Raw genomic sequence first — 27351 nt, 5'->3', positions numbered from 1 at the left:
AACCCTGAAGGGGGGTGGACATGAGGCGGTGTGCCAGCAACGACACTAGGCCCCGAAGGGGGGTGAACTGTGAGATCCCGCATCGGTTGGGTAGGAGAACGAGAAGGGGGTGGACATAGTGCCAGCGAGGACACTAGGCCCCAAAGGAGGGTGAATTGTGAGATCCCGCATCGGTTGGGTAGGAGAACGAGAAGGGGGTGGACATAGTGCCAGCGAGGACACTAGGCCCCAAAGGAGGGTGAATTGTGAGATCCCGCATCGGTTGGGTAGGAGAACGAGAAGGGGGTGGACATAGTGCCAGCGAGGACACTAGGCCCCAAAGGAGGGTGAATTGTGAGATCCCGCATCGGTTGGGTAGGAGAACGAGAAGGGGGTGGACATAGTGCCAGCGAGGACACTAGGCCCTAAAGGAGGGTGAATTGTGAGATCCCGCATCGGTTGGGTAGGAGAACGAGAAGGGGGTTAACATGAGACGGTGTGCCAGCGAGGACACTAGGCCTCGAAGGGGGGTGAACTGTGAGATCCCGCATCGGTTGGGTAGGAGAACAAGAAGGGGGTGGACATGAGACAGAGTACCAGCGAGGACACTAGGCCCTGAAGGGGGTGAACTGTTAGATCCCGCATCTGTTGGGTAGGAGAACGAGAAGGGGGTGGACATGAGACGGTGTGCCAGCGAGAACACTAGGCCTCGAAGGGGGGTGAATTCTGAGATCGCACATCGGTTGGGTAGGAGAACGAAGCATCGTTTATAAGGATGTGAAAATCTCTCTCTAGTAGACACGTTTTAAAAAGCTCGAGGGGAATCTCGAAGGAGAAAGCCTAAAGAGGACAATATCTTCTAGTTGTGGGTTTGGACTGTTACAGTTGTCGATGTTTAATGACCGTGTCTTTCTGTGTTCTTTTTTTGTGCTATCAAATTTAAAAAACAAACGCACACCAAAGGAAACGATTTAACTTCTCCTAAGGACAGCATCACTTCTCGTTTTTGTTTGTTTCTCGAAAAAATACAATATTTCATTTTCAATATTATTTGTGTTAAAATATCTAATTGTCTTCCATTGGCAGCATATTCATGTAATATTCACGTAGGAGGAGAAATCAAGGTTAGTTTATCTCTTAGGATTCTTAGAAGACTATTTAATCCATATTACATCATTCTCCATTTGTTTTTATGTTACATCTGAGCTGCCAAATGGGCAATATTTACGGTTAGATATTTGAATAACTGGAATGCTATTATTTGTCAATCCATTTGTTTTATAAGGAATGCTTCGTTCCCCTCTCCAATCAACTTGCGATCTCACAATCCATTTCCTTGGGGCCCAGCATTCTTACTAGCACACTACTATTTGTAACAGCCCAAGCCCACAACTAGCAAATATTGTCCTCTTTGCGCTTTGCGCTTTCCGTTGTGGACTTCCCCTCAAGGTTTTAAAACGCGTCTATTAAGGAGAGGTTTCCACACTCTTATAAGGAATGCTTTGTTCCCCTCTCCAACCAATGTGGGATCTCACAATCCACTCACCTTGGGGGGCCAGTGTTCTCGTTGGCACACCACACCACTTGGTGTCTGGTTCTGATGTCATTTATAACAGTGCAAGCCTACCACTAGCAGATACGGTTCTCTTTGAGCTTTCCCTCAAGGTTTTAAAACACGTCTACTAAGGAGAGGTTTCCACACCTTTATAAGGAATGTTTCGTTTCCCTCTCCAACCAATGTGTGTTCTCATAATTCACCTCCTTGGAGGCCAGCCTCCTCGCTGGCACACAGCCCAGTGTCTAGCTCTAATACCATTTGTAATAGATATTATCCTCTTTGGACTTTCTCTTCTGAGCTTCCCCTCAAGATTTTAAAACGCGTCTACTAGGAAAAAGTTTCTATACCCTTGTAAAAAATGCTTCGTTCTCATCTCCAACCAACGTGGGATGTCACAGTCAGACTATACTAAAATTCAATTTCTAATAAAAAAAACATTCAAACAAGGAAAGCCTTTGTTTATATAAAGCTTTCTTCACAACAAATGACAAAGCTTGAAAAATTATCATAACAAGCATGAGGTTTTCAATGTTGTCTTCCCCATGGATTCCATTTTTACTTCTCTTTCTTTCCAGCTCTGTCACTTCTTTTCAGTATAGAATCCCAAGGCTGAGTCCTATCGGTGAAAAGTTTCTACATCATTCCAAAGCTCTGGAATTACCTCGTTCGAATGATTTCAAGACATTTTATTACAAACAAACACTCGATCATTTCAGCTATAGGCCCGAAAGCTACACAACATTCCCTCAAAGATACATAATTAACTTCAAGTATTGGGGTGGTGCAAATTCAAGCGCTCCAATTCTTGCTTACTTGGGCGCTGAAGCACCAATAGATTCTGCTATGAATGGTATTGGGTTTATGACAGATAACGCCATTAAGTTCAATGCTCTAGTTTATATTGAGGTAAAGTTTAACTCTTTAATCCCTTTTTTGTTGTTTTAGAGTCTTGTAGTTTTGGTCTAAGATCTTCATCTTACCAGCATAGGTACTATGGAAAATCAATCCCTTTTGGATCAAGGAAAGAAGCACTATGAAATGCAAGCACTCTTGGATATTTTAACTCAGCGCAAGCAATAGCAGATTATGCAGCCATTCTTATGCATGTAAAAAAGGAGTTTAATGCTAATTATTCTCCTGTGATTGTTATTGGTGGATCATATGGAGGAAGTGAGTAGTTTCTCATTCGAAATCCTCGAACTTTTTAATATTTAGTACCTAACAGGACATGTAAATGTGTAACGGCCCAGACTCACTGTTAGCAGATACCGTCCTCTCTGGATTTTCCCTTTCGAGTTTTTCCTTAAGGTTTTTAAAATGTGTCTACTAGGAAAAGGTTTTCATATATAAGGGTGTTTCGTTCTCCTCCCCAACCAATGTGGGATATCATAATCCACCCCACTTAAGAGCCCAGCGTCCTCGCTAACACTCGTTCCTTTCTCCAATCGATGTGGGATCTCCACCAAATCCACCCCCTTTCAAGGCCCTTCGGGGAACAAANTCGTTCTCCTCCCCAACCAATGTGGGATATCATAATCCACCCCACTTAAGAGCCCAGCGTCCTCGCTAACACTCGTTCCTTTCTCCAATCGATGTGGGATCTCCACCAAATCCACCCCCTTTCAAGGCCCTTCGGGGAACAAACTAGCACATCACCCAGTGTCTGGCTCTGATACCATTTGTAACGATCCAGGCCCACCGCTAGTAGATATTGTCCTTTTAGGCTTTCTCTTCAAAGTTTTTAAAACGTGTTTGCTAGGGAAAGGTTTCTACACCCTTATAACGGGTGTTTCGTTCTCCTCCCTAATCAATGTGGGATATCACAAAATGTTTTTTTTTTTTTTTTAACAGTGTTGGCTACATGGTTCCGTCTTAAATATCCTCATGTGGCACTAGGAGCTCTTGCATCTTCGGCTCCAATTCTTTACTTCGATGATATCACACCGCGAAATGGATACTATGCTGTTGTCACCAAGGATTTTAGAGTAAGATGCTGATATTTCGTAAAAATTTGATATATTTGGTAGATTATATTTCGTAAGTAGTTAAATCTGTTAAAGCTATATTTAGTAAGCTGAAATCATTATATATACCCATTAGACAGTACTTTCAAGATTTACTTTCTTCGTTCCATGTATTTTAGCCAATATTCCTCCTTGTTGTTCTTTGTGTTCATCTTGATCGAGTGTGTGCGTTGTTGTACGATCGTAACAGGAAGTCAGTCAGGCTTGCTATGAAACTATTAGGAAGTCATGGTCTGAAATAGAAACAGTTGCCTCTCAACCCAATGGCCTTTCCAATCTTGACAAAGAGTTCAAAACATGCAGGTAACGAAATTTCTCTCTTGTCCAAATTGAATGAAGTGAACTTAACATGTTTTTTTTTTAATTTTCTAGTCCTTTAAGAAGTTCCACAGAGCTGGAAAACTACTTGTGGTCCGTGTATGCAAGTGCAGCCCAATACAACCACCCAGCAAAACATCCAGTGAACAGGATCTGTGGTGCCATTGATGGAACTTATTCTGGAAATGGAATACTCAGCAAAATAGCTGCTGGTGTATTTGCTTATAGAGGAAAGCTCTCCTGTTATATTAATGAGCCCAGAAATGCTACTGAAACTGATGTAGGATGGCGATGGCAGGTAAGATGTCTTAATCTCATTAGCCAAATAAGAGCCCTCTGATACTCATATCTATCTTGCTTACACGGAATTGATCACTACAAGATTTAAATCGGTTTCGTATTGCTATCAATAAGATTTTCTGGAAAAGAAGAAAGGAAACTTTGTCAAGTAGATTTGATTGGTTTCACTAATGGTCTTTCGATCCCCGCTATGCTAGTAGATATTGTCTTTTTTGGACTTTCCCGTTAGGGCTTTCCCTCAAGGGTTTAAGACGCGTCTGCTAAGGAGAGGTTTTCACACACTTATAAAAAATGTTTCGTTCTCCTCCCTAATCGATATGGTATCTCACAATCCACCCCTCTTCGAGGCCCAGTGTCCTTGCTGGCACTCGTTCCATTCTCCAATCGATGTGGGACCTTAGTGCGAGACACTGATTGGAGTAGAGCTAGACTCTCTTCCTAGTAGATGAGTTTTACAAACCTTGAGGGGAAGCCTGAAAGGAAAAACTTAAAGAGGGCAATATCTGCTAGCGGTGGACTTGGGGTTTACAAATGGTATCAGAGCCAAACATCGGACAATATGCTAACGAGAAGGTTGAGCCCTGAAGGCAGGTGGAAACAAGGCGGTGTGTTAGCAAGGACGTTGGGCCCCAAAAGGAGTGGATCAGGGGTCCCATGTCGATTGGAGAAGGGAACGAGTGCCAGCAAGGACACTGGGCTCCAAAGGGGGTGAATTGGGAGATACCACATCGGTTGGGGAGGAGAATGAAATATTCCTTATAAGGGCGTGGAAACCTCTCCCTAACAGACGCTTCTTAAACCCTCGAGGAAAAAGGAAAATACTTCAAAATTTGTTTATATACTTAAAAAGTTGATTCTTTTACTCAGATCAGAGATGCAGTGAGATAGTGATGCCAATAAGCACAGACAATGATACTATGTTCCCACCATACACTTTTGATCTTGAAAGCTTCACCATTCACTGCAATCGATCATACGGTGGTGTTCCTCCCAGGCCTCATTGGGTTACCACCTATTATGGAGGCCATGTATGCATTTCAATTATTTCCTTTAGAACACCAAACAATTTCCTTATTTGCAACAATTACTTACTTCATTCTATTTTATTTTCTTTTAGGATTTACATCTCATCCTTCAAAGATTTGGTAGCAACATTATTTTTTTCAATGGACTCAAAGATCCTTATAGCATTGGCGGGTAAGCATAATAGTATTAACAAATAAAGATGATTTCCTTTACTTGTTCTTGATGGTCTCTCTCTTTGACTCTATAGGCTACTACACAATATATCAGACACTCTCCCATCTGTGTATACAACTAATGGTAATGCTTTGACCTCTTCGTGTTATGCAAGTTCGTCATTGTCATGCCATTCCTGATTTAGTTGGTTGCCACCGGCATAGTTCTCTTTAGGCTTTTCCTTTTAGGCTTGCCATCAAAAATTTTAAAACGCGTCTATTAGAGAGAGGTTCCACATCCTTATAAAAAAAATGTTTTTTTCTCCTCTCCGACCGATGTGGGATCTCACAATCTACCCCCCTTTGAGGTTCAATCTCCTCGTTGGCACATTGCTCGGTGTCTGGCTCTGATATCATTTGTAACTGCCTAAGCTCACCTCTAGCAGATGTTGTCCTCTTTGGGCTTTCCCTTTCAAGCTTTCCCTCAAGGTTTTTAAAACGCGTCTGCTAGGGAGAGGTTTCCACGCCCTTATAAAGAATGTTTTGTTCTCCTCTCTAATCGATGTGGGATCTCACAATCCACCCCTTTGAGGCTCAGCCTCCTCGATGGCACATCGCTTGGCCATTTGTAACAGCCCAAGCTCACCTCTAGCAGATATTGTTCTCTTTGGACTTTCCCTTTCGAGCTTTTTCTCAAGGTTTTAACACGTGTTTGCTGGGGAGAGGTTCCACACCATTAGAAAAAATGTTTCGTTCTCCTCTCCAACCGATGTGGGATCTCACAATCCAGGCCCTTTGAGGCTCAACCTTCTCGCTGGCACATCGCCCAGTATCTAGCTCTGATACCATTTGTAACGGCCCAAGCTCACCTCTAACAGATATTGTCCTCTTTGGGATTTCCCTCAAGGTTTTTAAAACGCGTCTACTAAAGAGAGATTTCCACACCCTTATAAAGAATGTTTTGTTCTCGTGCCCAACCGACGTGGCATCTCACAAAATTTATGCAGATTTGGTGAAACAAAGGAAGACTGAGGTTGATATCATTAAGGGATGGTTCAATAAATATTATGCAGATTTGGTGAACTACAACAAATAGAAAGCAGTGATGGTGATTGGGGAAGGCATTATAGTCTATAAACAGTAATTTCTACACAAAAGAGAATAAAAGGCATCATATGTGATCCCATCAAAGAATGAGAATATTCTTATTGTCTCTTCTGCTCTACTTTCCATCCTCTCTTTAACCTTTTCTAGGTTGAGGTTTTTACAATTTTTACTTTACTTTACTTTCCATCTTGAACCGGTAACAGCACAAGCCCGCTGCTAGCAGATATTGTTTGCTTTAGCCCGTTACGTATTACCGTCAGCCTCACGGTTTTAAAACGCGCCTACTAGGGAGAGGTTGCCACACCCTTATAAAGAATGCTTCGTTCCCCTCTCCAACCGACGTGGGATCTTACAATCCACCCCCCTTGGGTGTCAGCGTCCTCGCTGGAACACCGCCCAGTGTTTGGCTCTGATAGCATTTGTAACAGCCCAAGCCCTCCGCTAGCAGATATTGTCAACTTGGATCCGTTACATATCGTCGTCAGCCTCACAGTTTTAAAACATGTTTACTATGAAGAAGTTTCAACACCCTTATAAGGAATGTTTTGTTTCCCTCTCCAACCGATGTAGGATCTCACAATCCACCCTCCAGCGTTCTCGCTGCACACCGCCTGGTGTCTAGCTCTAATACCATTTGTAACAGCTCAAGCCCGCCACTAGCAGATATTGCCTGCTTTGGCTACGTATCACCGTCAGCCTCACAGTTTTAAAACGCGTCTATTAGGGAGAGGTTTCCACACCCTATAACAAATGCTTCGTTCCCCTCTCCAATCAACGTGGGATCTCACAATCCACACCCCCTTTGGGGCCAGCGTCCTCGCTAGCACACCGCTCGATGTCTGGCTCCAATACCATTTGTAACAACCCAAGCCCACCGCTAGCAGATATTATCTACTTTGGCCCATCACGTATCACCATCAGCCTCACGGTTTTAAAACACATTTACTACAGAGAGGTTTCCACGCCCTTATAAAAAATGTTTCGTTCCTCCCTCCCACCGACGTGGGATCTCAAAGTATCTTTTATCTCGCACTTAAAAGCATGTTATGCAGATGAAAGCTCTACCAACTTGCCTGCAATCAAATCAAGTCCACAATTCCACTGGCTTCAACGTGGTGCTTATGGTCTGTGGATGATTTGCAATCCAAATTTTAATGGACACCAAACAAAGATGAAATAATTATTTGGTTTCAAATACCTTAAATAATACCTTCACCAATATTATCAATATCTGTTCGAAAATCAGAACAAACTTGGGAAAGTTTTTGTTATATAAAGGACCTCTTGGCTGTCTCAAACCAAGTCCAAGCAACACCAAAGCAAACAACCTACCATGAGTTTCCCCATGCTTTCATCCCCATGGCTTCCTTTTATACTTCTCATCCTCTCAACCTGTGTCACTGCAACACAGTACAGAATCCCAAGGCTAAGTCCATTTAGCAGAACCTTTCTTCCTAACGCTAAAGCTTCACCTGTTTCTGATGATTTCAAGACATTTTATTACAACCAAACGTTGGATCACTTCAACTACAAGCCTGAGAGCTACACACGCTTCCCTCATAGATATGTAATCAACTTTAAGTATTGGGGCGGCGCAAATTCTAGTGCTCCAATTCTTGCCTACTTGGGCGCTGAAGGGCCACTGGAAGGAGATTTGAACGCTATAGGGTTCATGACTGATAATGCTCTTCAATTTGGTGCTCTTCTTGTTTATATTGAGGTATGGAATTACATCTACTTTAGAGGTTTTATGTAATTTTCTTATGGTATAAGACTTGTTGTGTTCCTGTTAGCATCGATATTATGGGAAATCAATACCTTTTGGATCAAGGCAAGAAGCACTTAAGAACGCTAGCACTCTAGGCTATTTCAACTCGGCTCAAGCGATAGCAGATTATGCAGCTGTTCTTATACATTTGAAAAAGAAGTTACATGCTAAAGATTGTCCTGTAATTGTCCTTGGTGGGTCATATGGAGGAAGTAAGTAACTTCTCATTCAAAATCTTTAAACTCTATTGCATTGGCATGTAATATAACATTATGTATCTAGTGTTGGCTGCATGGTTCCGTCTGAAATATCCTCATGTTGCACTTGGAGCTCTGGCATCTTCGGCCCCGATTCTTTACTTCGACGATATCGTGCCACATAATGGATACTATTCTATTGCCACCAAGGATTTTAGAGTAAGATACTAGAATCATTCGTCATCTATTTCAAGTTTTAATGTTTTTGTAACACCGAGGCCTTTGATCCTCTTTGGGCTTCCCCTCACGGCTTTAGAACGCGTTTGGGTGTTTCGTTCTCCTCCCCAACCAATATGGGATAAAATGTTAATGAATTTGCAGGAAGTTAGTGAGAGTTGCTATGAAACTATTCGGGATTCGTGGTCCGAAATGGAAGCCATTGCTTCTAAGGCTAGTGGCCTTTCCATCCTTAGCAAGGAGTTCAAAACATGCAGGTATTAGAATGGCTTTCCATATCTAAATTTGATGAAGTTGAAGAAAGTTGTAGTTTTCATATCCATTTGGTTTGTTGTTGTAGTCCTCTGAAGAGTTACTCTCAGCTGGAAGACTACTTGTGGTCTATGTATGCGGGTGCAGCCCAATACAACCAACCACCAAGATATCCGGTCACTAGAATCTGTGATGGTATTGATGGAGCTTCTTCTGGAAGTGGGACTCTTGGCAAAATAGCTGCAGGTGTTTTTGCTTATGAAGGAAAGCTATCCTGCTATAATCTTGAGCCCAGAAATGAAACTGAAACCGATGTCGGTTGGAGATGGCAGGTAAATCTTTTATTGAACACATCAATATATGAGTGACCGTCCAAACACACCGCTAGCAGATATTGTGCTTTTTGAGCTTTGGGTTTTCCTTTCGAGTTTCCCCTTAAGGTTTTTAAAACGTATTTGCTAGGGAGAGGTTTCCACACCCTTATAAAGAATGCTTCGTTCTTCTCCTCAACTGATACGCGTCTGCTAGAGAGAGTTTTCCACACCCTTATAAAGAATGCTTCGTTCTCCTCCTCAACCGATGTGAGATCTCACAATCCACCCCCTTCAAGGCCTAGTGTCTTCGCAGGCGCTCGTTTCCCTCTCCAATCGATGTGGGATCTCACAATCCACCCCTTTGGGACCATCCTCCTCGCTAACACTCGTTTCTCTCTCCAATCGATGTGGAGTCTCACAATCTACTCCCCTTCGGGGCCTAGCGTCCTTGCTGGCACACCACCTGGTGTCCACCCCCTTTGGGGCTAAGCATCCTCATTAGCACACTGCCAATAACCTGGTTCTTATACCATTTATAACCGACCAAGCCCACCACTAGCAGATATTGTCCTTTTTGAGCTTTCGCTTTCGGGTTTTCCCTCAAGGTTTTTTAAACGTGTATACTATGGAGAGATTTTCACACCTTTATAAAGAATGTTTCATTCTCCTCCCCATCCGATATAAAATCTCACAACTAAATCGATTTGTTATATTCCCAAAAGAAAAGAAGTTTATAGGATTTTTCACTTTTTATTTGTGCATATATGTGAAGATTATGATTATTTGTACATTGAAGTAGCTTCTGTATACTCCAGAAATGCAGTGAGATGGTGATGCCAATAGGCGCAGACAATGATACTATGTTTCCACCATACACTTTTGACCTTGGAAGCTTCATAAATCACTGCAATCAGTTATACGGCGTCTCTCCCAGGCCTCACTGGGTCACCACCTATTATGGTGGCAATGTATGCACTCAACCATTTCTCTCTTTCATTTTTTAAATTATCCTCTTTCTCCCAAGTTTTTGGTAACTTTTGAGCCTTCTTTAACAAAAACAAAATAGTTATCAGACGAGCCTACGTGTTTCGTTGAAAACAAAATATTTCGGTTTCTCCGCTCTTTCTCATCTCCATTCAAATTACAGGACATAAAGCTCCACCTTCAAAGATTTGGCAGCAACATCATTTTCTCCAATGGACTCAGAGATCCGTATAGCAGTGGCGGGTAAGAGCATGTTTTTGTAGTGATTTTGAGATTGTTAGCTCCCACGTTGGTTGGAGAGGGAACGAAGCATTCTTTATAAGGGTGTGGAAACCTCTCCCTAGTATACGCGTTTTAAAATCTTGAGGGGAAACCCAGAAGGAAAAGTCCAAAGAGGATAATATCTCGTCCCTTTCTTCCCTTTCTTGTGAATACAGAGTATTGCAAAGCTTATCAGACAGTCTCCTTGCAGTTCATACAGCCAACGGTAACGGTCTTCTCTTTTTCCTTCCCCTATTTGATTCATAGTCATAAAATTATAACTACAAATGTTCGTTTTTCAGGGTCTCATTGTTTGGACATTTTACGGGCAAATGAAACCGATCCACAATGGTTAGTGAAACAAAGAGAAACAGAAGTTAGCATCATTAAAGAATGGATGAGGAAGTACTATGCTGATCTTAAGGAGTCCAAATAATAGCTAAAAAGAATACAAAAGGGTGATGAAGGGGCACCCTAGTTTGAACATAAATTTATGAACTTGTATTGAATCCATCAAAGAATGTGGTGAAAAGCCCTTTTCAGAGTTATGAAAGACTCTTAATAAATGGTGGTGGTGCCCTTTCTTTTCTTCCCTACTTGGAACAACATAAGAAAATGATTGTGTAGAAGATAGTGTTGAAAGTGTCCTTTACTTGCCACTTGAAGAAACATGACCACAAACAAGTCAACTATTCCACTATTTTTAATGGGTGTTTCTTGTTGGAGGATGACTCATGAAACCAAATCAATTCGATTAATTTAGATTTGTGTCTAGCAAGTCACTGAATTTTAAAGAGTTCTTGATAAACGTTCGATTCTTGAACTTTTAATTTGGGTTTATTACTATGAGATCCCACATTGGTTGGGGGAGAACGAACGAAACACCCTTTATAAGGGTGTGGAAACCTCTCCTTTAACGACGCATTTTAAAAACTTTGAAGGGAGAAAGTCCGAAGAGTACAATATCTGCTAGCGGTAGGTTTGAGTCGTTACAAATTGTATCAGAGCTAGGCACCGGGCAATATGCCAACGAAGAGGCTGAGCCCCAAAAGGAGTGGACGCGAGGCGGTGTGCCAACAAGGACGTTGAGCCTCAAAGGGGAGTGGATTGAGGGTCCCACATCGATTAGAGAAAGAAACAAGTGCCAGCAAGGACACTGGACCTCGAAGGGGGGTGGATTGTGAGATCCAACATTGATTGGGAAGGAAAACGAAACACCCTTTATAAGGGTGTGAAAACCTCTCTCTAGTAGACGCGTTTTAAAAACTTTGAGGAGAACCTCAAAAGAGAAAGTCCAAAAAGGACAATATCTGCTCGCGGTGGATTTGGATCATTACACATTCCGAAGATATTTGCTATCTTATGAATCTTATAGGTGTACAAATATTAAAAAATGTTGAAGAGAGGAATGATGCAAGAGAGATATTTAAAGTTGATGACAACCTCACAAAGTGGGTTCCAACAGCATGCAAGAGGATCATAATTGCAGAGCTCCACTGATGAAGAACAGAAGCCAAAGTTGTTGATGTGTTTTTCTTATCCTGTTCTAATTCAACCCACTTCATTCTGTCCTAGAGTTGGCTTACACAACAGCCATCTTCTAAGAACCCATGAGCCATCATCTCAAAGAATATTGTCAGTTCTAAATGCAGCCCATTCTTTATCACTTCAAATCATCAACAAGATGCCTCTACCAATAAAAATCAATTTTTTTTTTAAATGGGTTTTGGGTTTGAAATTAAACAACACTATAGCCCATTCTTATTCCTTTCACTTTGTTTGTTAAGCTCCTCCAATGCTCGAGTCAACGGTGAACTACGTAAAAGAGTTCGTTTAAAAAGTCATTTTAAACCGACTCTAATTCTACTCCCGTCTCGAATTTACGATCAAGAAGGAAAGAATAAAAGCTTAAACATACACTAACAATGAACGACCTATTTGAAATAACTTCTTAAACGTCTTTTTAAGCGCTTAAAAAGTCATATTAAAAGCCGGCCCTAATTCTTCTCGTGGTCAAGAATAAAAGGAAGATTAAAAATCCCTTTTTTACCAACAAAAGTTTGTTGAGAAAGTGACGGTAGGTACATATTTTGTTGGGAAAATGACAGGATAAGAGAATGTTGTTACTGATCCCACTAAGTTGAGAACTTGGAAGCCAGAAATATACTCAGAAACTCACCAACTTTTTGAGCCAGAAACTTCTTGTAATGTTTATGCAATGATGGCTGCATACACCACGCTTCCGTGCGGTCAATTTTTGGCCCAACCTTTTTGCTGCCCCCACAAACTAAGGTTCATAATGTTTGACCAAACTCGTTATCATTTTTTCGAGAGCGCATTCATATCTGATCAAGTTGAATCATGCTCCTATCGATTTATCTATTTGAGCTAATTTAAATTTTCATATCAATTTATCGTATAGATTTTACAACATTTTGTCTACCAATCTCTTGAGCTAGATGTTTACAACGTTCATATCAATTTAACGATTTTGTCGGGATTAAAGACGTGGAAGTCTTTCCTACCAGGTCGGTGAACATCAACATCAATAACTACCATTGCATTTTAGGGCTTTTTTTAAGCACTTTTTTATTTTTTCATTTAAAATTATATTTTTGTGAAGAACAATCGTTAATTGGGCTAGCCCAAAGTGGCAGAACTTTTGTACGTGGTCCAATATGAACACAAAAATGATCCAATAGGCCTTACAACGTTAACAGTTAAGAAATCAAATTCAAAATTCAAAATTCAAACTTTAACGACCAAACATGTCGTCGAAATCAAAAGTATTAATGTTGAAAAGCATAAATTTCAGAGTCCAAAGTACATTGGGTCTGCAACTGTGTAACACAAGGAGATTCAGATCAACAAGTATGAGCTCGTATAAATTGAACTTCTATAGAACCAACTAGTTCATAAAAGAAATTTACAACGTAGCTGAGACCAATTCATTTGAAAGTATATAATATTAATCCCAAAAAACAATGGGAAAAGGAAAATTTTGAGAAGACGAGCTCAGATGCACAGCAGCACCACAAACAGAACTTCGTCGACTCGATATATAATAACTGAATATTGTACACAAATTTAGTTTAGTGAAAGAGTGGGCACCTTATGAGTTGAGGAAGCTGGTGAAGATGGATAAGTGAACGAAGAATACAAGAATGCTCAAGTGTAGAACAAGTCTGTCGGGCTGATTCCCCACAGAGCCACCATCACTGACTTGAGCTTTCAAACCACTCTTTGAGGTCCTGGTAGTTGTAGAAACATTTACTGACATTGCACCTAATATGGAGAAAAACATGTTACAAATATGTTGTTGAATTTTTTAGTGCTTAAAAAGGTGTTTTTAACAGAAAAAATAAATGTTTTTAAGTAGTTAGAAAGTCCACCCAAATAGACCCAAAGACGACTACCAGTGAACCATGATCTAAAGTAGCAAGTTGAATGAACCAAGATCGAAAGTGAATGAAACTCAGTTTTAATAAGAATGGTTGAATTATATTTTACTCTACAAGAACCTTGTCAAACATCTAAGTATCGTTAACCAAAACTGCGAGATCCCACGTCATTGGAGAGGAGAACGAAGCATTCTTTACAGGGTGTGGAAATCTCTCCCTTAGCAGACGCGTTTTAAAAACTTTGAGGGAAAGTCCGAAAGGTAAACTTCAAAAATGATAATATCTGCTAATGGTGAGCTTAGGCCCTTACAAAAACGATCCTTTACAGAGGGTTGTGGAAACTCACAGTTAAAGTTTGTCCATCCAATTTGTTGATTAGCTAAATCATAAACGAAGATTTTGTCTTTCAGAACAAGGTCTGCCAAAAAAGTGAGCTGCAGTGTCAGTATTTCAGGATAGAAAATGGTTGACAAATAAACATAAACTTATCCATATATATATATGATTTCTGAACTCACCTCCTAAAATTGTAGCCCCTTGACCTTGAATTTTCTGGAAACCAACGCACCAAACAACAGTATCACCCTGTAATGAAACTTTTGTCAACCCCAATTCCAAACCAGGATAAAAGTTATATCAACCAAAGTATATGTCTAAAAGTGTTATCTTTAATGCTCCGTAACTACTATGGAAATGTAAATGTCCAGACAATGAAGTGAAAGCTATAGACTTACAATGAATTGTTGTATGAGGTAGTCTTGGGGTCTCAATAACAACGATGCCCCGCCGGCGAAGTTAAAGCTTGCTTGAGGAAATATATCAGAGATACTGATATTATACCCAAAGACAAAAATGATGAGTCAAATTCCTCCTCATGGTAAACATTAACTTCAAACAGAAATGTAGATTGTAAATTAAATCAACCTGGAGGAGGTTAAATAACACTGATTTCCCTTGAAGGTAACAGACTGAGTCGATTTTGAAATTGTGTTCGCGATCTGAGTTTTTACAAAAATGAGTGAGAAATAAAGCTATTCAAAGGATCGTGTCTACTTCAACCATCCTATAATGGAAAATAACATATGTAACAGTATGAACAATGAAGCATCATAATGAACTCATCTGAAAGACTCACGGCAACAATAAAAATGTCGTAAGCTTCTTCTGCAAGGTATGCCAAGGTAGTGCCAGAGTCAATTATGGCTCCTTGGCCACTAGCTGTTGCAAAGAGAGCCGGATTGATAGGTAATACTCGACCATTAACGGAGATGCTTTGCAGATTCAAGTTATAATGAGACCTGAACCCAACAACAATCAGAAACCACACACTTTCAGACTCGAATAAGTTTAACCAAACGAAAATGGATGAGATGTTGGTGGGAAATGAAGAACATACTGTGATGGGACTAGAGGAGTATAAACAACATTTGGATCCAAAATCTCACCAAGAACCAATATTCCCCCACCACTATCATCTCCGTTCAAGCAGTGAGAGAACACTTTTGGAGCTAATCCTCGTGATGACAGTTGAGAAATTACAGACAAATCCCGTTGCCCAAATCCAAAGATTCCATCAACTGTCTTGTCTGACTTAGTTAAATCTCCAGTCTGTGATGTGCTACACCTGTTTAACAAATGATGTGAGTTGTGACCAAGAACATAGAATTAAGAGAGTTAGTTTTGGAATGAAGCATAAACTCACCCAAACACAACTGAAGCTGAAGGATTCGAAGTATCATGATCATTACCTACCACATTAAGACGCATCTTGTCTATAACAAAATAGCCTGATGTTTCACTTCCATCGCCGTATTGCAAGGCAAAAGCACACTGATTGGTCTGGCCAAAACAGGAAGAGTCGGAGGATACAACCCCAGGCGTACATATTTTGTCTGAACAAGAGACCAAAGAAGCTGTTGATGAGTTACCAGGATCAAAGACATTGAGCTCAACCTGTGAGGAAAAAAACAAATGAATTGAAAATATGTAGCAGCAAAAGGGTTGGGGTTTAGGTGACAGACAATGCCACCGGTTTAAAACGAGCTCAAAACTTATATAACACGAAATCACCTGGAGCGCACCAGTCTCTGAGCAGCCAATGCAAGAGTTGCAACAAACCCACAAAATATTACTTCCAGTATCAATCTGTACATAAAAATCCTTTGGAGGATTACCTAGTTGCACTTTAGTGTAATAAAGCCTGTGAGAGAACCACAAAATATTCGTTCAAACCAAGATAATGAGAACAACTAAGGTAATTAATGCAATAAGAAAGTGAAGAACCTAATATATTGAAAGATTAATTCATGGGCAATGGCCATGATGATACACAAATATATCGGTTCTTTTAAACTAAAATTGGGGGAAAAGATAAGGCACAAGATAACAGAAGTATGATATATTTCCAGAGGTTCATTCATTTGAGAATTCAACAACAAAGCCTCCATTCAAACTCATTCACTAAAAGTTTCAATTCAATCAGGAATAAAACCGCAATTATGATCCTAAAATTAAGACACCTCGTCAAAATAAGAAAGGTAAACAAACATTCCAAATGAAAACTAAAAGTACACATTGAAAAAAAAGATTCGTTCCTTTTCCTTACCCAAGGTAATACGGTTCGTAGGTTCCGGACAGAAGAAAATCAATGACACCACCAGAAGACTGCAACATTCTACCATGTCTAGCCCGGTCCCGACCGCGGAGATGAACCATTTCGACGCCATGATTAGTCGGAAAAGCCCTCTCCAGCGTCATTTTCGCCGAAAATCCATACGAAACCGTCGCAGCATGAATCAGCACCACCGCAACGGCCACCAACGCTCCAGTACGAACAATCGCGGCCATTGCTCAATCCCTCGTCTTAAAATTTCATTACCCGCCAAACAAGCCGATCAAATACAGAGCAAGAAACAAATATCAGAACACAATGACAAAAAGGACAAGAGGAAAACAATCGAGAGGCACAATCCGGTCGATGTTCATCAGGACACAGAGAGAGAGACAGAGGAATGGTTCGTAAGAAGGCGCTAAAACAGAGGAATGATTACACAGTGCTCGATTTATCCGTTAGCTAAAATTTCAATACTAATTTTAAAATTTTTTAAAAAATCCAAAAATACTTTTAATTAACAAAATTATGGGATTAATCCACGTGTCCCATTTCCTAGAGTATTTAGAGGTTGGAGTCAAATGTCTCAATAAACATATTACATGTAACATATACTCAATATATTAAAATTAATGCTATTAATGTTTATTTATTTAAATTATTAATTTTATAATAATAATAAAATTATTATGAATTTAATGTCGATTAACTAATTATATCTAGATTCGAGGTCGGGAATGGGGTCCGAGTGAAAATACATTTCCTTGTGTTCTCTCTACAAAATATTCTAGATGTTGTGAATAATTATTGTTATTCGTATTTTATATTATAAAATAAACTAAAAAAATACTCTCCGTGACAAATCAAAATAATTAAATCTCAACATAATTTCTACCATAATTAAAATATTTATCAAAATTTGTCCCACAAATATTTTGTATTAAAATTAGTTGAAATAATTGCCCTAATAAATACTGTAACATTCCTTTTTTAAAAAATAGTCTTCAAATTATAAGTTAATCGTGACTTAATTACTCATAGTTCGTTTAACATATTATCTTCGATAAAATTGGAGATTTTTAACGTGTTCTTTTGTGTTATTTATTTATTTGATATATATATATATAGTCCCAGTTTGGGTTAAAGACTCAGAGCGGGCTACGGATCTATACCAAGCCCTTTAGACGAATACAATTTCCATTCGAGAGCCAAAGTACCTGCCCAGTCCTAGGAAAGGAAAGCTCTTCACTACCACTGCTATCCATCTTCTAAATTCAATCACTTGAAAAACTGTAAACTCGATCTCAAATCTTGGCTTTTAAGATGCTCTTTCAACTGCCGTCTAATCTCCCAACAAGTTGCTTAGTCTAGCTGCTTGGTGTTAGCTGATTCGCCCTACACTCGGGCCACGAGATTCCATTCTAGTTTCCGAGGCCCATATATATATATATATATGGAGGGAGAGAAAGAACTATATAATAAATAATATCCAAAATAATAATTCTATTATCTTGAGTAGTACTAAATTGTTTTATTTAAATTAAAAATGATAACAATAATTGAGAATATACAATATTATGGTTAATAGAGTTGAAAATATTTGATTATATTTGATAAATAAATTAAAGAAAACGCTGTTCTAAAAAAAGAAAGAAAATAAATGAATAAATGAAAGGGTTGAATTAGAAGTTTGATGAATTTAGTGTTTTTTTTTATTTAAAATTAGAATTTAAATTTATAAGAAATTACCAAATCCATAGAATTTCTAACTAAAAATTCGCGATCGGACTTGTTGTATTCACGACAGTACAATCCAATCACTCACTATATATATATTTTTCGGAAAAGACTCCTTATTAAGTTATCGGTTGTCCTCTTTCCCGGCAGTAGGTACGCACCATATAAACCCTAATCGCGGTTGGCGCGGTAGCACGACCAACGCGCTTGCTCTAACTTTTCCCTCAGATTTACCTCAGGAACATCCATTTATACGGTGGATATTAGTGTTCATTTGCTCTCCTACGAATTCTGTATTTAATCTTCATTTGTCTCGTCAATGGCGGAGGCTCGGAAAGGCGATCGGAGCGAGGAAACTGATTATACATCGGAGGATGAAGGGACTGAGGACTACAGGCGAGGAGGGTATCATGCGGTTCGTGTTGGGGATACTTTTAAGAACGGATGCTATGTTGTTCAAAGCAAGCTCGGCTGGGGTCATTTTTCTACTGTGTGGTTAGCTTGGGACACTCAGAAATCGGTATGGTTTTTGTTGGAATTTGGAGTTAATAGTTTTTTTTTTTTTTTTTTTTTTTTTTTCTCTTTAGAAGTGAGAGATTATAAGGAAAGTGATCTTGTTGAGGGAATGTTGAATGCACATTGGAGAATTAGTTGTTGGGATCTGTGGGTTTGATTACAAGTAGCAAGAAGAATAGTTTGATGAAACGAGAATTATGTTATGTTACTTTACGAGAAGTAGCGTCCGGAAATGGATTATGTCATTGCCTTCCTTCTAACGGATAAGGACCAGGATCGGTCCTCACCGCTGGTAGTCGTTTTGAAGATTCAGAGTTGAACTTTGAACTTAACTTCTTGCTCACAACGTTAAATTTTGTTGGTAGCTATTGTGGTTTATGCATCCAGGTCTTACCGATTTTACGTCGTTTTCTTTTTTATTTCACTATCAGTTTACGGCTATTTAGGCTGTTCTCTACAAGGTTTGGTGGTTATAGGCTGAAAGCGAAACCAAGCACTTGCATTTGCATTCATTATTTAGTTCTTTAACAACACGAGAATTTTATTGTTTGTAGATTTATGTAGCTTTGAAAGTTCAAAAGAGTGCTCAGCATTACACTGAAGCTGCGTTGGATGAGATTAAGATTCTTAAGCAGATAGCAGAGGGAGATATGGAAGATAAGAAGTGTGTTGTGAAGCTTTTGGATCATTTTAAGCATTCTGGCCCAAATGGGCTTCATGTTTGTATGGTTTTTGAGTACCTCGGGGACAACTTATTGACCCTTATTAAATATGCTGATTACAGAGGTGTTCCTCTACACATGGTGAAGGAAATTTGTTTTCATATTTTAGTGGGATTAGATTACTTGCACAGCAAACTTTCAATTATACATACAGATTTAAAGCCAGAGAATGTATTGCTTCCATCTATGATTGATCCATCTAAAGATCCTAGAAAATCAGGAAATCCTCTCATCCTTCCAAACAATAAGAACAAAACTTCGACTAGTTCTGATGCTTTAATTGATGTTAAGAGCTTCAATGGGGATGTTATCAAGAACCAGAAAAAGAAGATAAGGAAAAGAACTAAGAAGGCGGCCCAGGGGCGTTTGGAGAAGGAAACTGTTGAAGATGATCTAGATGAAGAAGACTGTACAAGAGCTGGCACTGAAGATTTTGATAATGGGGTTAAATTAAATGGGGGTACAACCAAAACATGTAAAGATAATGCTGTGAATGATGTTGATATAAAAAATGCTGATGATTTAACACATGCTTGCCAAGGGAAGAAAAGCCACAGTAAAATGAGCCGAGAAACAAGGCAGAGACTGCTGGCAGCTGCTGATCTTAAGTGCAAGCTGGTTGATTTTGGGAATGCATGCTGGACATGCAAGCAATTCACCAATGATATTCAAACACGGCAGTATAGGTGTCCTGAGGTTATACTTGGATCTAAATATTCAACTCCAGCAGATATGTGGTCATTTGCTTGCATTTGTTTCGAGTTGGCCACTGGTGATGTTCTTTTTGATCCACATAGTGGTGACAACTATGAAAGGGATGAAGTATGTAAAAATCCTTTCTTGCTCTCCTTTTGTTATCATGATTTTTTTTTTCCTGAACTCTTTAATTCTTAAACCTGGAATATTTGTTAATTGATTGTCACCTCTCATTTGGAAGCATTGTTCCTACTCACGGCAAAGTCCCAATTTTCACTTCTTTGAAAACCTTACTGAAAAGTTGTTTGCTGTTGTTTGTTTAAGTTTTCAACGAGTTATAATTTGATTTTTTCGACATGTTTCTTCTGCTGTAGCCGTTAGAAAGGCATAATGTAGAAGTTCATCTCATTATGAAATATTTGATTGTTTTTTTTAATTGGTTAGCGGCTTGGTTTAATTTCAACCACGTCATACACTGAATAGGCACGGTTATAGTTTGCTAAGGCTGTATATTGGAAAACTTAAATAATTTTGATTTTAACGTAGTGCGTTTTTTTAACCATAATGTGGTTATTATCTTAGCTATTTGTATTTTCCTTAAATCGTTGGCTGTAATCTGACCCCCTCTTGTATTTGCTTGGCTAGTAAGATTATTAGTATGGTATTTGGTTCGTTTAAAATAACTATAAGCATTGCATGTCGACATCCCCGGTATATGTGTTCTGAGAACTGGAAAACAAAACTGTGCTATAACTACGGACTTGTGACATGGATGTTCTCTTCCGGAAGTTGTAATTTCTGGTATTTATTTGATTTCACAGGATCATTTAGCATTGATGATGGAGCTTCTTGGAGTGATGCCTCGCAAGGTGAGGGTTACATACTTTCAAAGGCCCTGTGACATTTTTCAATTAACCTGATATTTTGATGTTTCTTAAATACTAGTATGTTATCGACTCATTTATTATGGGAAATATCCCGCACAGGTCGCATTAGGGGGTCGCTATTCAAGGGACTACTTCAACAGATATGGAGAGTTGAGGCATATTCGTCATTTGCGCTTTTGGCCTCTTAATAAGGTGTTGACTGAGAAGTATGATTTCAGCGAGCAAGATGCTAATGACATGGCTGACTTTCTTACTCCTTTATTGGATTTTGCACCGGAAAAGAGACTAACAGCAGCACAATGTCTTAGCCATCCATGGCTGAATTCTGTCCCAAGAATTCTTGAATCTTCTGTGTCAAGCCATCAAAATCAGCCCATAGAGCAAAATCCTTCTACAAAAATAAGTGAGAAGGACGAGAGAGAAGCCATGGAGATTGGAATTGGAAACATAGTTATCGATGGAACTTCAAAATCGACTGCATCGAAACAAACATAACTAGAGATGTAATGTTATGGCATATCAGGGTATGGCTTGTACAATGTAACCCATCCTGGTTGGTTTCTGTTGTAGTCGGAAGGCATTCCTGATCCAAATTGACTCAGTGTGTATTTTGGTATTTTGCTTGGAGAGAGTAGACCAGCTTTCGTAGGCTCTTCTCGACCAACCTCGAACACCGAATGTCTTGAGCGTTTCTCGGTTTGATAGAGGGCACCTTTGAGTATGCTTTGCTTATCTTTACCACTCCCATTGTTTCTAGGTCTCTCATAGCACAATGCTCTGGGTTAGAACTTTTTCCTGAATCCTTGGAACAGATTTAAAATGTAAATCTTTTTTGTGCTAGGTTCTTGCTGTTTTGTTTGTAGTAATTAAAGTTGGCCCCTACCTCTTTTTCTATATGAAATTAATGAACTTACTTTATAAAAAAATAATTATATGGCATAAGATCTGATACATGTAATTTCTTTAGAGTAAGATTCAATGTTGAACTAAACAAAGTTAATTTATGCATAGTTGCAAAATTAATTAAACACAAACTTAGAATTTATTTGATTAAAATCATAATTTCATCTTAAAGATTCGTTTAAAGTAAATGGTTCAACAAATAATTGTGGAACGAAAAAATGATAATCGGACGGCCCAAAATGGCTGGCAGATACCCGGCCCGATTGACGAAATGGGTATCTGGTCGAGTGCCGGAGAGGGAGAGGCGGAGTAGCTGGGGAAATTTCAGGCCACACGAATACGACGCTTCTGTCGTAGAAAATTTTGGTTGAAGACGACAGCGAGACTATCAGCTAATCGTGTTCTTGAAATCTTGTTATGGAGGTGGGCTCAGATTCAGACCCTATTGAAGCGGAACTGGACCCAGAACTCGAATCTGTAGAAGGCGGTAAAGGACCTGCTCATCACCCTTCCGCTCCATTTGATGAGGTTTCTATTCAAACTTCTGAGCTTGTTTAACATTTTAATTAGCTTTTCATGGCTTCGTTTATTGCTTTGAAAATTTCTCTTGAAACTTGAGCGCTACTGTATTTGTTCTTTCAGTTGTGCTAACCTGGATTTTCTTTGTTACTTGACTTTACGGTGTAGCATTATACGATGAATTGGTATTACGATGGTGATAAGTTTGGAAATTTTGTTATTGAGATAGCTAAATCTCGAGACCGAGACAGTGGATTGAATTTCTTATCGACATCACTTTGCAGTTATTTGACATCTCAACGACGGTTGATCCTAGCTATATTATCTCTCTCATACGGAAACTTCTGCCATCCGATGCAAGTAACCTGCGCAATTCTTATGGAATTAGAGACGACGACCGTGACGCCTCAGTAACCAACATGGATGAAAGTGATGCCTATTTATCTGGCGACCAAGTATTAAGTTCTTCAGGAACAGTGAATGAATGCCAGGGCATTGAAATTGCGGATGGTTCTGACAAACTTGCTGATCGAGAAGGTGAGGATGAAGGTGTATGTCCTAGATCGGAGGAACGTATTTCATCATCAGAAGAAAATGTCTGGGAAGAGTATGGTTGCATTCTGTGGGATCTTTCTGCGAGTAAATCTCATGCAGAATTAATGGTACTTTAGTTTCCTTCCTACCCACACCCACACCCACACCCACACCCACACCCACACCCACACACTCTGTTCGTCCCACTTGTCTTGATAAGAGAAGAAGTGGGCTGATTAAATTATAAAACGTGTTCTTATTAGCACTGTAGTCATCATTATTGACCTTGCCAAGTCTCGTATTATACTCTTTTCTTCCCTTGTTTCCGGTACCCTCCATATGTAGTGTAGCAATGACTTGCAAATAATATAATGCTTTTCAAATGGAACTGGTGACACTATATTTTGAGTATTCTAGCAATAGTGTCACTATAGCCACCTGCAATTAAAACCGGTTTCATTTACGTAATTTTCATGTTTACATGTTTTCCAGGTTCAGAACCTCGTTCTTGAAGTTCTTTCTGCGAACCTGATGGTCTCACAATCTGTGCGTGTTATGGTATGTGACAACGTGATGTGTAATTTTAATAATCATTTTCCATTATGCGTTAGAAAGTGCATCATTATCTTTTATTTTCTTGCAAAGAGATGGATAAACAATGTTGCTCTATTTTGAGGATATCAGTTGAGTACTGCCTCAGATCCATATTCAATCGATTACTTGCTGCAGGAGATTGTCCTTGGAATTATTGGAAACCTGGCCTGCCATGAAGTTCCCATGAAACATATAGTCGACAAGAGTGGATTGATTACAACCATTGTGAACCAGCTGTTTCTAGATGATGCTCAATGTTTATGTGAAGTTTGCAGGTAGCGTAAAAAAATACGCCTTTCTAATCAATTTATATAATGTCCAATTGCAAACTATATATGCAACTTTCTTTTCCCAATATTTCATTTGGTCAGGTTGGCATTCATACCCGCCATACTATGTTTTAAGACTCATTAGGACAATTTTTGTTTACCATATTGGCCATTTATTGGTACCCCTTCTTGAGTTTTTGTGGCATTCAATTGAAATATGGTTTAGTGACAATGTTATTCAATCCTTCTACTTGCGCTGTAATATGCACATTTTGTTATGGTTATTATGACTAACAGGTTGTTAGATGCGGGTCTCCATAGTAGCGAATGTGCCATATGGGCTGAGGCATTGAATTCTGAGCATGTTCTCTCTCGTATTCTATGGGTTTCTGAGAATACCTTAAATCCACAACTTATAGAAAAGGTATCAAAATCTATATCACGTGGAAGCAAAGAACATAAAAGGTTACTGTAAATTATAGCATAATATAATTGCAAGACAAAATATTTAGCTGGTCTGATGGCTTAAATAGTTTCTTTCTTGATCAGAGTGTTGGGTTATTATCAACCATCATTGAAAGTCAGCAAGAAGTTGTGCATGTTCTTCTCCCATGTTTGATGAAGCTGGGTTTGTCGAGTGCTTTGTTCAACCTTTTTTCTTTTGAGATGAAAATATTAACAAATGAAAGATCAGCTGAAAGGTATTAATCTCCTTTGTCTATAGGTAATTTAGATTTGTGTAATATAAGTGCATTTAGATTAAAATATTAGTAATTATCTCTTAATTATTTTAAGATATCCTTTCCTTTTATAATTAGCCTCCCAAGTCGGGGAGTTCATTCACCCAATATATTGTATCAGGAAAGGAAATGTTATTTTAATTTGTATGCATCGACTGATAATCAATGAGTTTAGTGGTAGAGAAATTTGTAGGTTCGAATCATTATATTCATTAATCTAAGGTCTGGGTTATTTGGTGGAAGTGCATTTAAGCTGGTTTAGGAATAATGGGTCATCAAAAAAGAAGGAAAAGGAGGAGAAAAAGGTAGTAACAATATGAAGAATCTATAACGGATCATGTAGAGTTTTGTATGTTCGTAGTCATGGCAGCTCCAACCGGCATTGTATGACGTGGTTTATGATGCTTGTAAATATGAATAAGAAATGATGATTAGCGAAGCTTTTTTGAGTCCATCAGTCCTCTCACAAAATTCAATTTCAGGTATTCAATTTTGGACGCGATTCTTCGTGCAGTTGAAGCACTCTCTGGAATTGAAGAGCATTCTCAAGAATTTTGTTCAAACAAACAACTTTTTCAGCTTGTTTGTGAACTAGTCAAATTGCCAGATGCATTTGAGGTACAGTTCAGGTACCTGAAGTAAGAGGAGAGCTGTGACCTTCTAATAATAGGAATTGGTGTATTATGTATTAACATCTCCATTTATTAAGACCTCAGAATTATTTAATTTACTTTTATCAGCGTGATAAATTGCATAACTTGTTAAATGTGTCCATCTGCCACCCGACAAATTATGTAGTCTTCAAATGTGGATATGTAGTGCGGTATGTCGTGTGATCTACCACCTTTCCTGTCGTTTAATTTGTTTTTAGAAGATGCTGCAGTTTTCTTTCTTCGGCTGTTATTTGTTGTATATTTTAAACTACTTCTATGTTCTGTGATTGACGGCATGCTACAAATATATTTTTCTTTCACGATCAAGAAACCCTTCCATCTCTGAAATGGACATATTTCTTTCCATAGGTTTCAAGTTCTTGTATCAGTGCTGTGATTTTGATTGCAAATATTCTGTCAGATGTACCTGATCTAGCCTGTGACATGAGTCAGGGTAAGTTAAGTTCATTGTATTTCTTATTGCCAAGTTTCATTCATCACCTTATGTGGACTTAATACTTCTGGTCTATCCAGATTTGTCTTTCCTACAAGGTCTACTTGATATATTCTCTTTTGCTGGGGATGACCTAGAAGCCCGTGATGCTGTTTGGAGCATCATTGCCAGGATATTGGTGCATGTTGAAGAAAAGGCGATGAGCAGACCAAGGATGTTTGAGTACGTGTCTTTACTAGTGAGTAAGACTGATCTAATCGAGGATGATCTTCTAGACCACCGTATGACTGAATTGAATAAAAAAGAGGATGGATTGACCTCTGCCTGCACAAAATCAAACTCTAGATGTATATCCGTATCCTGTTCTTTGAGTTTGTTTTACTAGCCTACTGTTATTTATTGCTCAATGCAGGCAATTCATTTTCAATTTTTGAGGGTTATTTTCTTTCATAAATGAACTTTGTGTTGTCCTTTACTCATCTCTTAGTTAAGAAGGATCATTGCTATCTTAAATTGTTGGACTGCTTCAAAGGATGAAGGGACAGGTGTTGTTAGAGGCGAATATCGTGCAGAAGATATCGATGTGAATAGATTGTTGAGTTGTTGCTGTAAACATTCTGAGTAAGATCTATTTCAATTTCTATGTTCATTATGAACTCTCTTCTTCTGCAATGCCTGATTTAAGTGCTACGTTTTTTCTCCTAACTCAGATGGCTGGGAAGTTAGCAGAGACGGAAATCTACACTTCATCACCCATAGCGTTGCTGTTAACCACTTTCAGTACGTACACTAAAGTGGTAATCGATCTTTGCTGCGGAATTTCAATCATGACTGTTTTCGCTAATCACTGCAGATTTAGTACTGAGTCGGTGCTTTTGTTTATCTTTTTGGTTTCAGCCTCACCATTCTGCATGCAGTCCTGGATATTATCTTGAATCATTATCAACTGAAAGAAAGGTCAATGCATATATTTACTGAAAGGAGCATCGTTTGTGGCTGTACTATGCAACCGGGGTCAAGTCTGTTTGCTGGATGATGTTTTATTGGTCTCAGGCTCCACATAGTCCCCAACAACTTCCAAAATCTTGCAAAATGTTTGGTTGTATACTACTTGCCTTATAAATGGTTTGAAGATGGTTTTAGGACCAAAATTTAGCTGTGATCGGCTATATCTATAAAATCACATATTATTCAACGATCACTACATTGGCACATCGTGCTCAATTAATTGCCTGCTTACTTCATTGATTCCTTCCCACCCATCTTTTTGAGCAATTTTCATGATCTAAATTTAGGTGTTGTCAGGTTAGGCCTATTACTAATTTGCTCTTTTCATACCTGCGTTACGTCTCATTTCCAGTTTGATGCATAATTTCTGGTGTCTGCGCCGTCCCCTTTATAACAACATTGGCTCTTCTTCTCACACAGTTTAGTTGCGTTTGCATATGTATGCATGAAGGAGTATTCATTTTCCCCTCTAAATTTGACCGAAAATGTGGTCAATGTCAGAAAAAGCAGGTATCAAGTGGGCAATGTGCTTGCCAATGTCATTAGTGACGGCCCTCAGGATTGCTTCCATTTTGTTTTTGGCAACAATTGTTTTCCTTTTGTTTCTTTTCTTGCATCCAATCATCCAAT

The 27351-nt window shown here is 39.0% G+C and overlaps 4 protein-coding genes and 1 pseudogene across 6 annotated transcripts; 4 read left to right on the top strand and 1 right to left on the bottom strand.

Annotated features, from left to right (window-relative positions):
* The first annotated feature begins 2007 nt into the window (after positions 1–2007).
* On the top strand, positions 2008–5619 carry LOC111776699 (annotated as a pseudogene).
* A 2098-nt stretch (positions 5620–7717) lies between these two features.
* Positions 7718–11069, top strand: LOC111777893 (lysosomal Pro-X carboxypeptidase-like). Its single transcript, XM_023657624.1, has 9 exons — positions 7718–8184; positions 8258–8444; positions 8515–8648; positions 8811–8923; positions 9007–9250; positions 10048–10200; positions 10380–10459; positions 10654–10703; positions 10780–11069. Exons 1-9 carry the CDS (start codon positions 7798–7800, stop codon positions 10911–10913), a joined length of 1482 nt encoding a protein of 493 aa, XP_023513392.1. The 5' UTR covers positions 7718–7797; the 3' UTR covers positions 10914–11069.
* A 2251-nt stretch (positions 11070–13320) lies between these two features.
* On the bottom strand, positions 13321–16856 carry LOC111777654 (aspartic proteinase-like protein 2). The gene is made up of 10 exons (XM_023657354.1): positions 16484–16856; positions 15949–16078; positions 15581–15831; positions 15275–15502; positions 15014–15176; positions 14803–14876; positions 14613–14706; positions 14397–14463; positions 14225–14296; positions 13321–13762 (listed from the first exon to the last, which is right to left on the bottom strand). The coding sequence occupies exons 1-10, from the start codon at positions 16723–16725 to the stop codon at positions 13590–13592; spliced, it is 1494 nt and encodes a 497-aa protein (XP_023513122.1). The 5' UTR covers positions 16726–16856; the 3' UTR covers positions 13321–13589.
* Positions 16857–18360: 1504 nt separating this feature from the next.
* Positions 18361–21941, top strand: LOC111777565 (SRSF protein kinase 2). The gene is made up of 4 exons (XM_023657225.1): positions 18361–18746; positions 19297–20286; positions 20982–21029; positions 21147–21941. Exons 1-4 carry the CDS (start codon positions 18546–18548, stop codon positions 21540–21542), a joined length of 1635 nt encoding a protein of 544 aa, XP_023512993.1. The 5' UTR covers positions 18361–18545; the 3' UTR covers positions 21543–21941.
* Positions 21942–22215: 274 nt separating this feature from the next.
* On the top strand, positions 22216–26971 carry LOC111777294. 3 transcript variants are annotated; one of them, XM_023656831.1, is made up of 12 exons: positions 22216–22478; positions 22754–23131; positions 23496–23561; positions 23733–23872; positions 24164–24290; positions 24416–24567; positions 25089–25224; positions 25629–25713; positions 25794–26068; positions 26201–26334; positions 26424–26493; positions 26611–26971. In XM_023656831.1, exons 1-11 carry the CDS (start codon positions 22368–22370, stop codon positions 26437–26439), a joined length of 1620 nt encoding a protein of 539 aa, XP_023512599.1. In that variant the 5' UTR covers positions 22216–22367; the 3' UTR covers positions 26440–26493; positions 26611–26971. The 3 variants fall into 3 exon arrangements, with proteins under 3 accessions (XP_023512599.1, XP_023512598.1, XP_023512600.1); XM_023656830.1 differs by having other exon boundaries at positions 26424–26510; XM_023656832.1 differs by having other exon boundaries at positions 22401–22478; positions 22699–23131; positions 26424–26510.
* Positions 26972–27351: the final 380 nt, after the last annotated feature.

The sequence above is a fragment of the Cucurbita pepo genome, chromosome LG16, assembly GCF_002806865.2.
Source record: "Cucurbita pepo subsp. pepo cultivar mu-cu-16 chromosome LG16, ASM280686v2, whole genome shotgun sequence".
Taxonomy (NCBI): domain Eukaryota; kingdom Viridiplantae; phylum Streptophyta; class Magnoliopsida; order Cucurbitales; family Cucurbitaceae; genus Cucurbita; species Cucurbita pepo.
The sequence above is the reverse complement of the archived record's forward strand: the minus strand, read 5'-3'. Positions and strand labels throughout refer to the sequence as shown.

What these genes read in the sequence shown, in the direction of transcription:
- LOC111777654 (XM_023657354.1), bottom strand. Translation starts at nt 16,725, where the DNA reads ATGGCCGCGATTGTTCGTACTGGAGCGTTGGTGGCCGTTGCGGTGGTG. An exon ending in TGTTATTTAACCTCCTCCAG is followed by an intron (nt 14,707 to 14,802) that starts GTTGATTTAATT and finishes GTATAATATCAG; the next exon opens with TATCTCTGATATATTTCCTC. An exon ending in ACCTCATACAACAATTCATT is followed by an intron (nt 14,464 to 14,612) that starts GTAAGTCTATAG and finishes GTTTCATTACAG; the next exon opens with GGTGATACTGTTGTTTGGTG.
- LOC111777565 (XM_023657225.1), top strand. Translation starts at nt 18,546, where the DNA reads ATGGCGGAGGCTCGGAAAGGCGATCGGAGCGAGGAAACTGATTATACA. An exon ending in CTTGGGACACTCAGAAATCG is followed by an intron (nt 18,747 to 19,296) that starts GTATGGTTTTTG and finishes TATTGTTTGTAG; the next exon opens with ATTTATGTAGCTTTGAAAGT. An exon ending in TTGGAGTGATGCCTCGCAAG is followed by an intron (nt 21,030 to 21,146) that starts GTGAGGGTTACA and finishes TATCCCGCACAG; the next exon opens with GTCGCATTAGGGGGTCGCTA.
- LOC111777294 (XM_023656831.1), top strand. Translation starts at nt 22,368, where the DNA reads ATGGAGGTGGGCTCAGATTCAGACCCTATTGAAGCGGAACTGGACCCA. An exon ending in ATCCACAACTTATAGAAAAG is followed by an intron (nt 24,291 to 24,415) that starts GTATCAAAATCT and finishes TTTCTTGATCAG; the next exon opens with AGTGTTGGGTTATTATCAAC. An exon ending in AGCCTGTGACATGAGTCAGG is followed by an intron (nt 25,714 to 25,793) that starts GTAAGTTAAGTT and finishes TGGTCTATCCAG; the next exon opens with ATTTGTCTTTCCTACAAGGT.
- LOC111777893 (XM_023657624.1), top strand. Translation starts at nt 7,798, where the DNA reads ATGAGTTTCCCCATGCTTTCATCCCCATGGCTTCCTTTTATACTTCTC. An exon ending in GATCCGTATAGCAGTGGCGG is followed by an intron (nt 10,460 to 10,653) that starts GTAAGAGCATGT and finishes TTGTGAATACAG; the next exon opens with AGTATTGCAAAGCTTATCAG. An exon ending in TGCAGTTCATACAGCCAACG is followed by an intron (nt 10,704 to 10,779) that starts GTAACGGTCTTC and finishes TTCGTTTTTCAG; the next exon opens with GGTCTCATTGTTTGGACATT.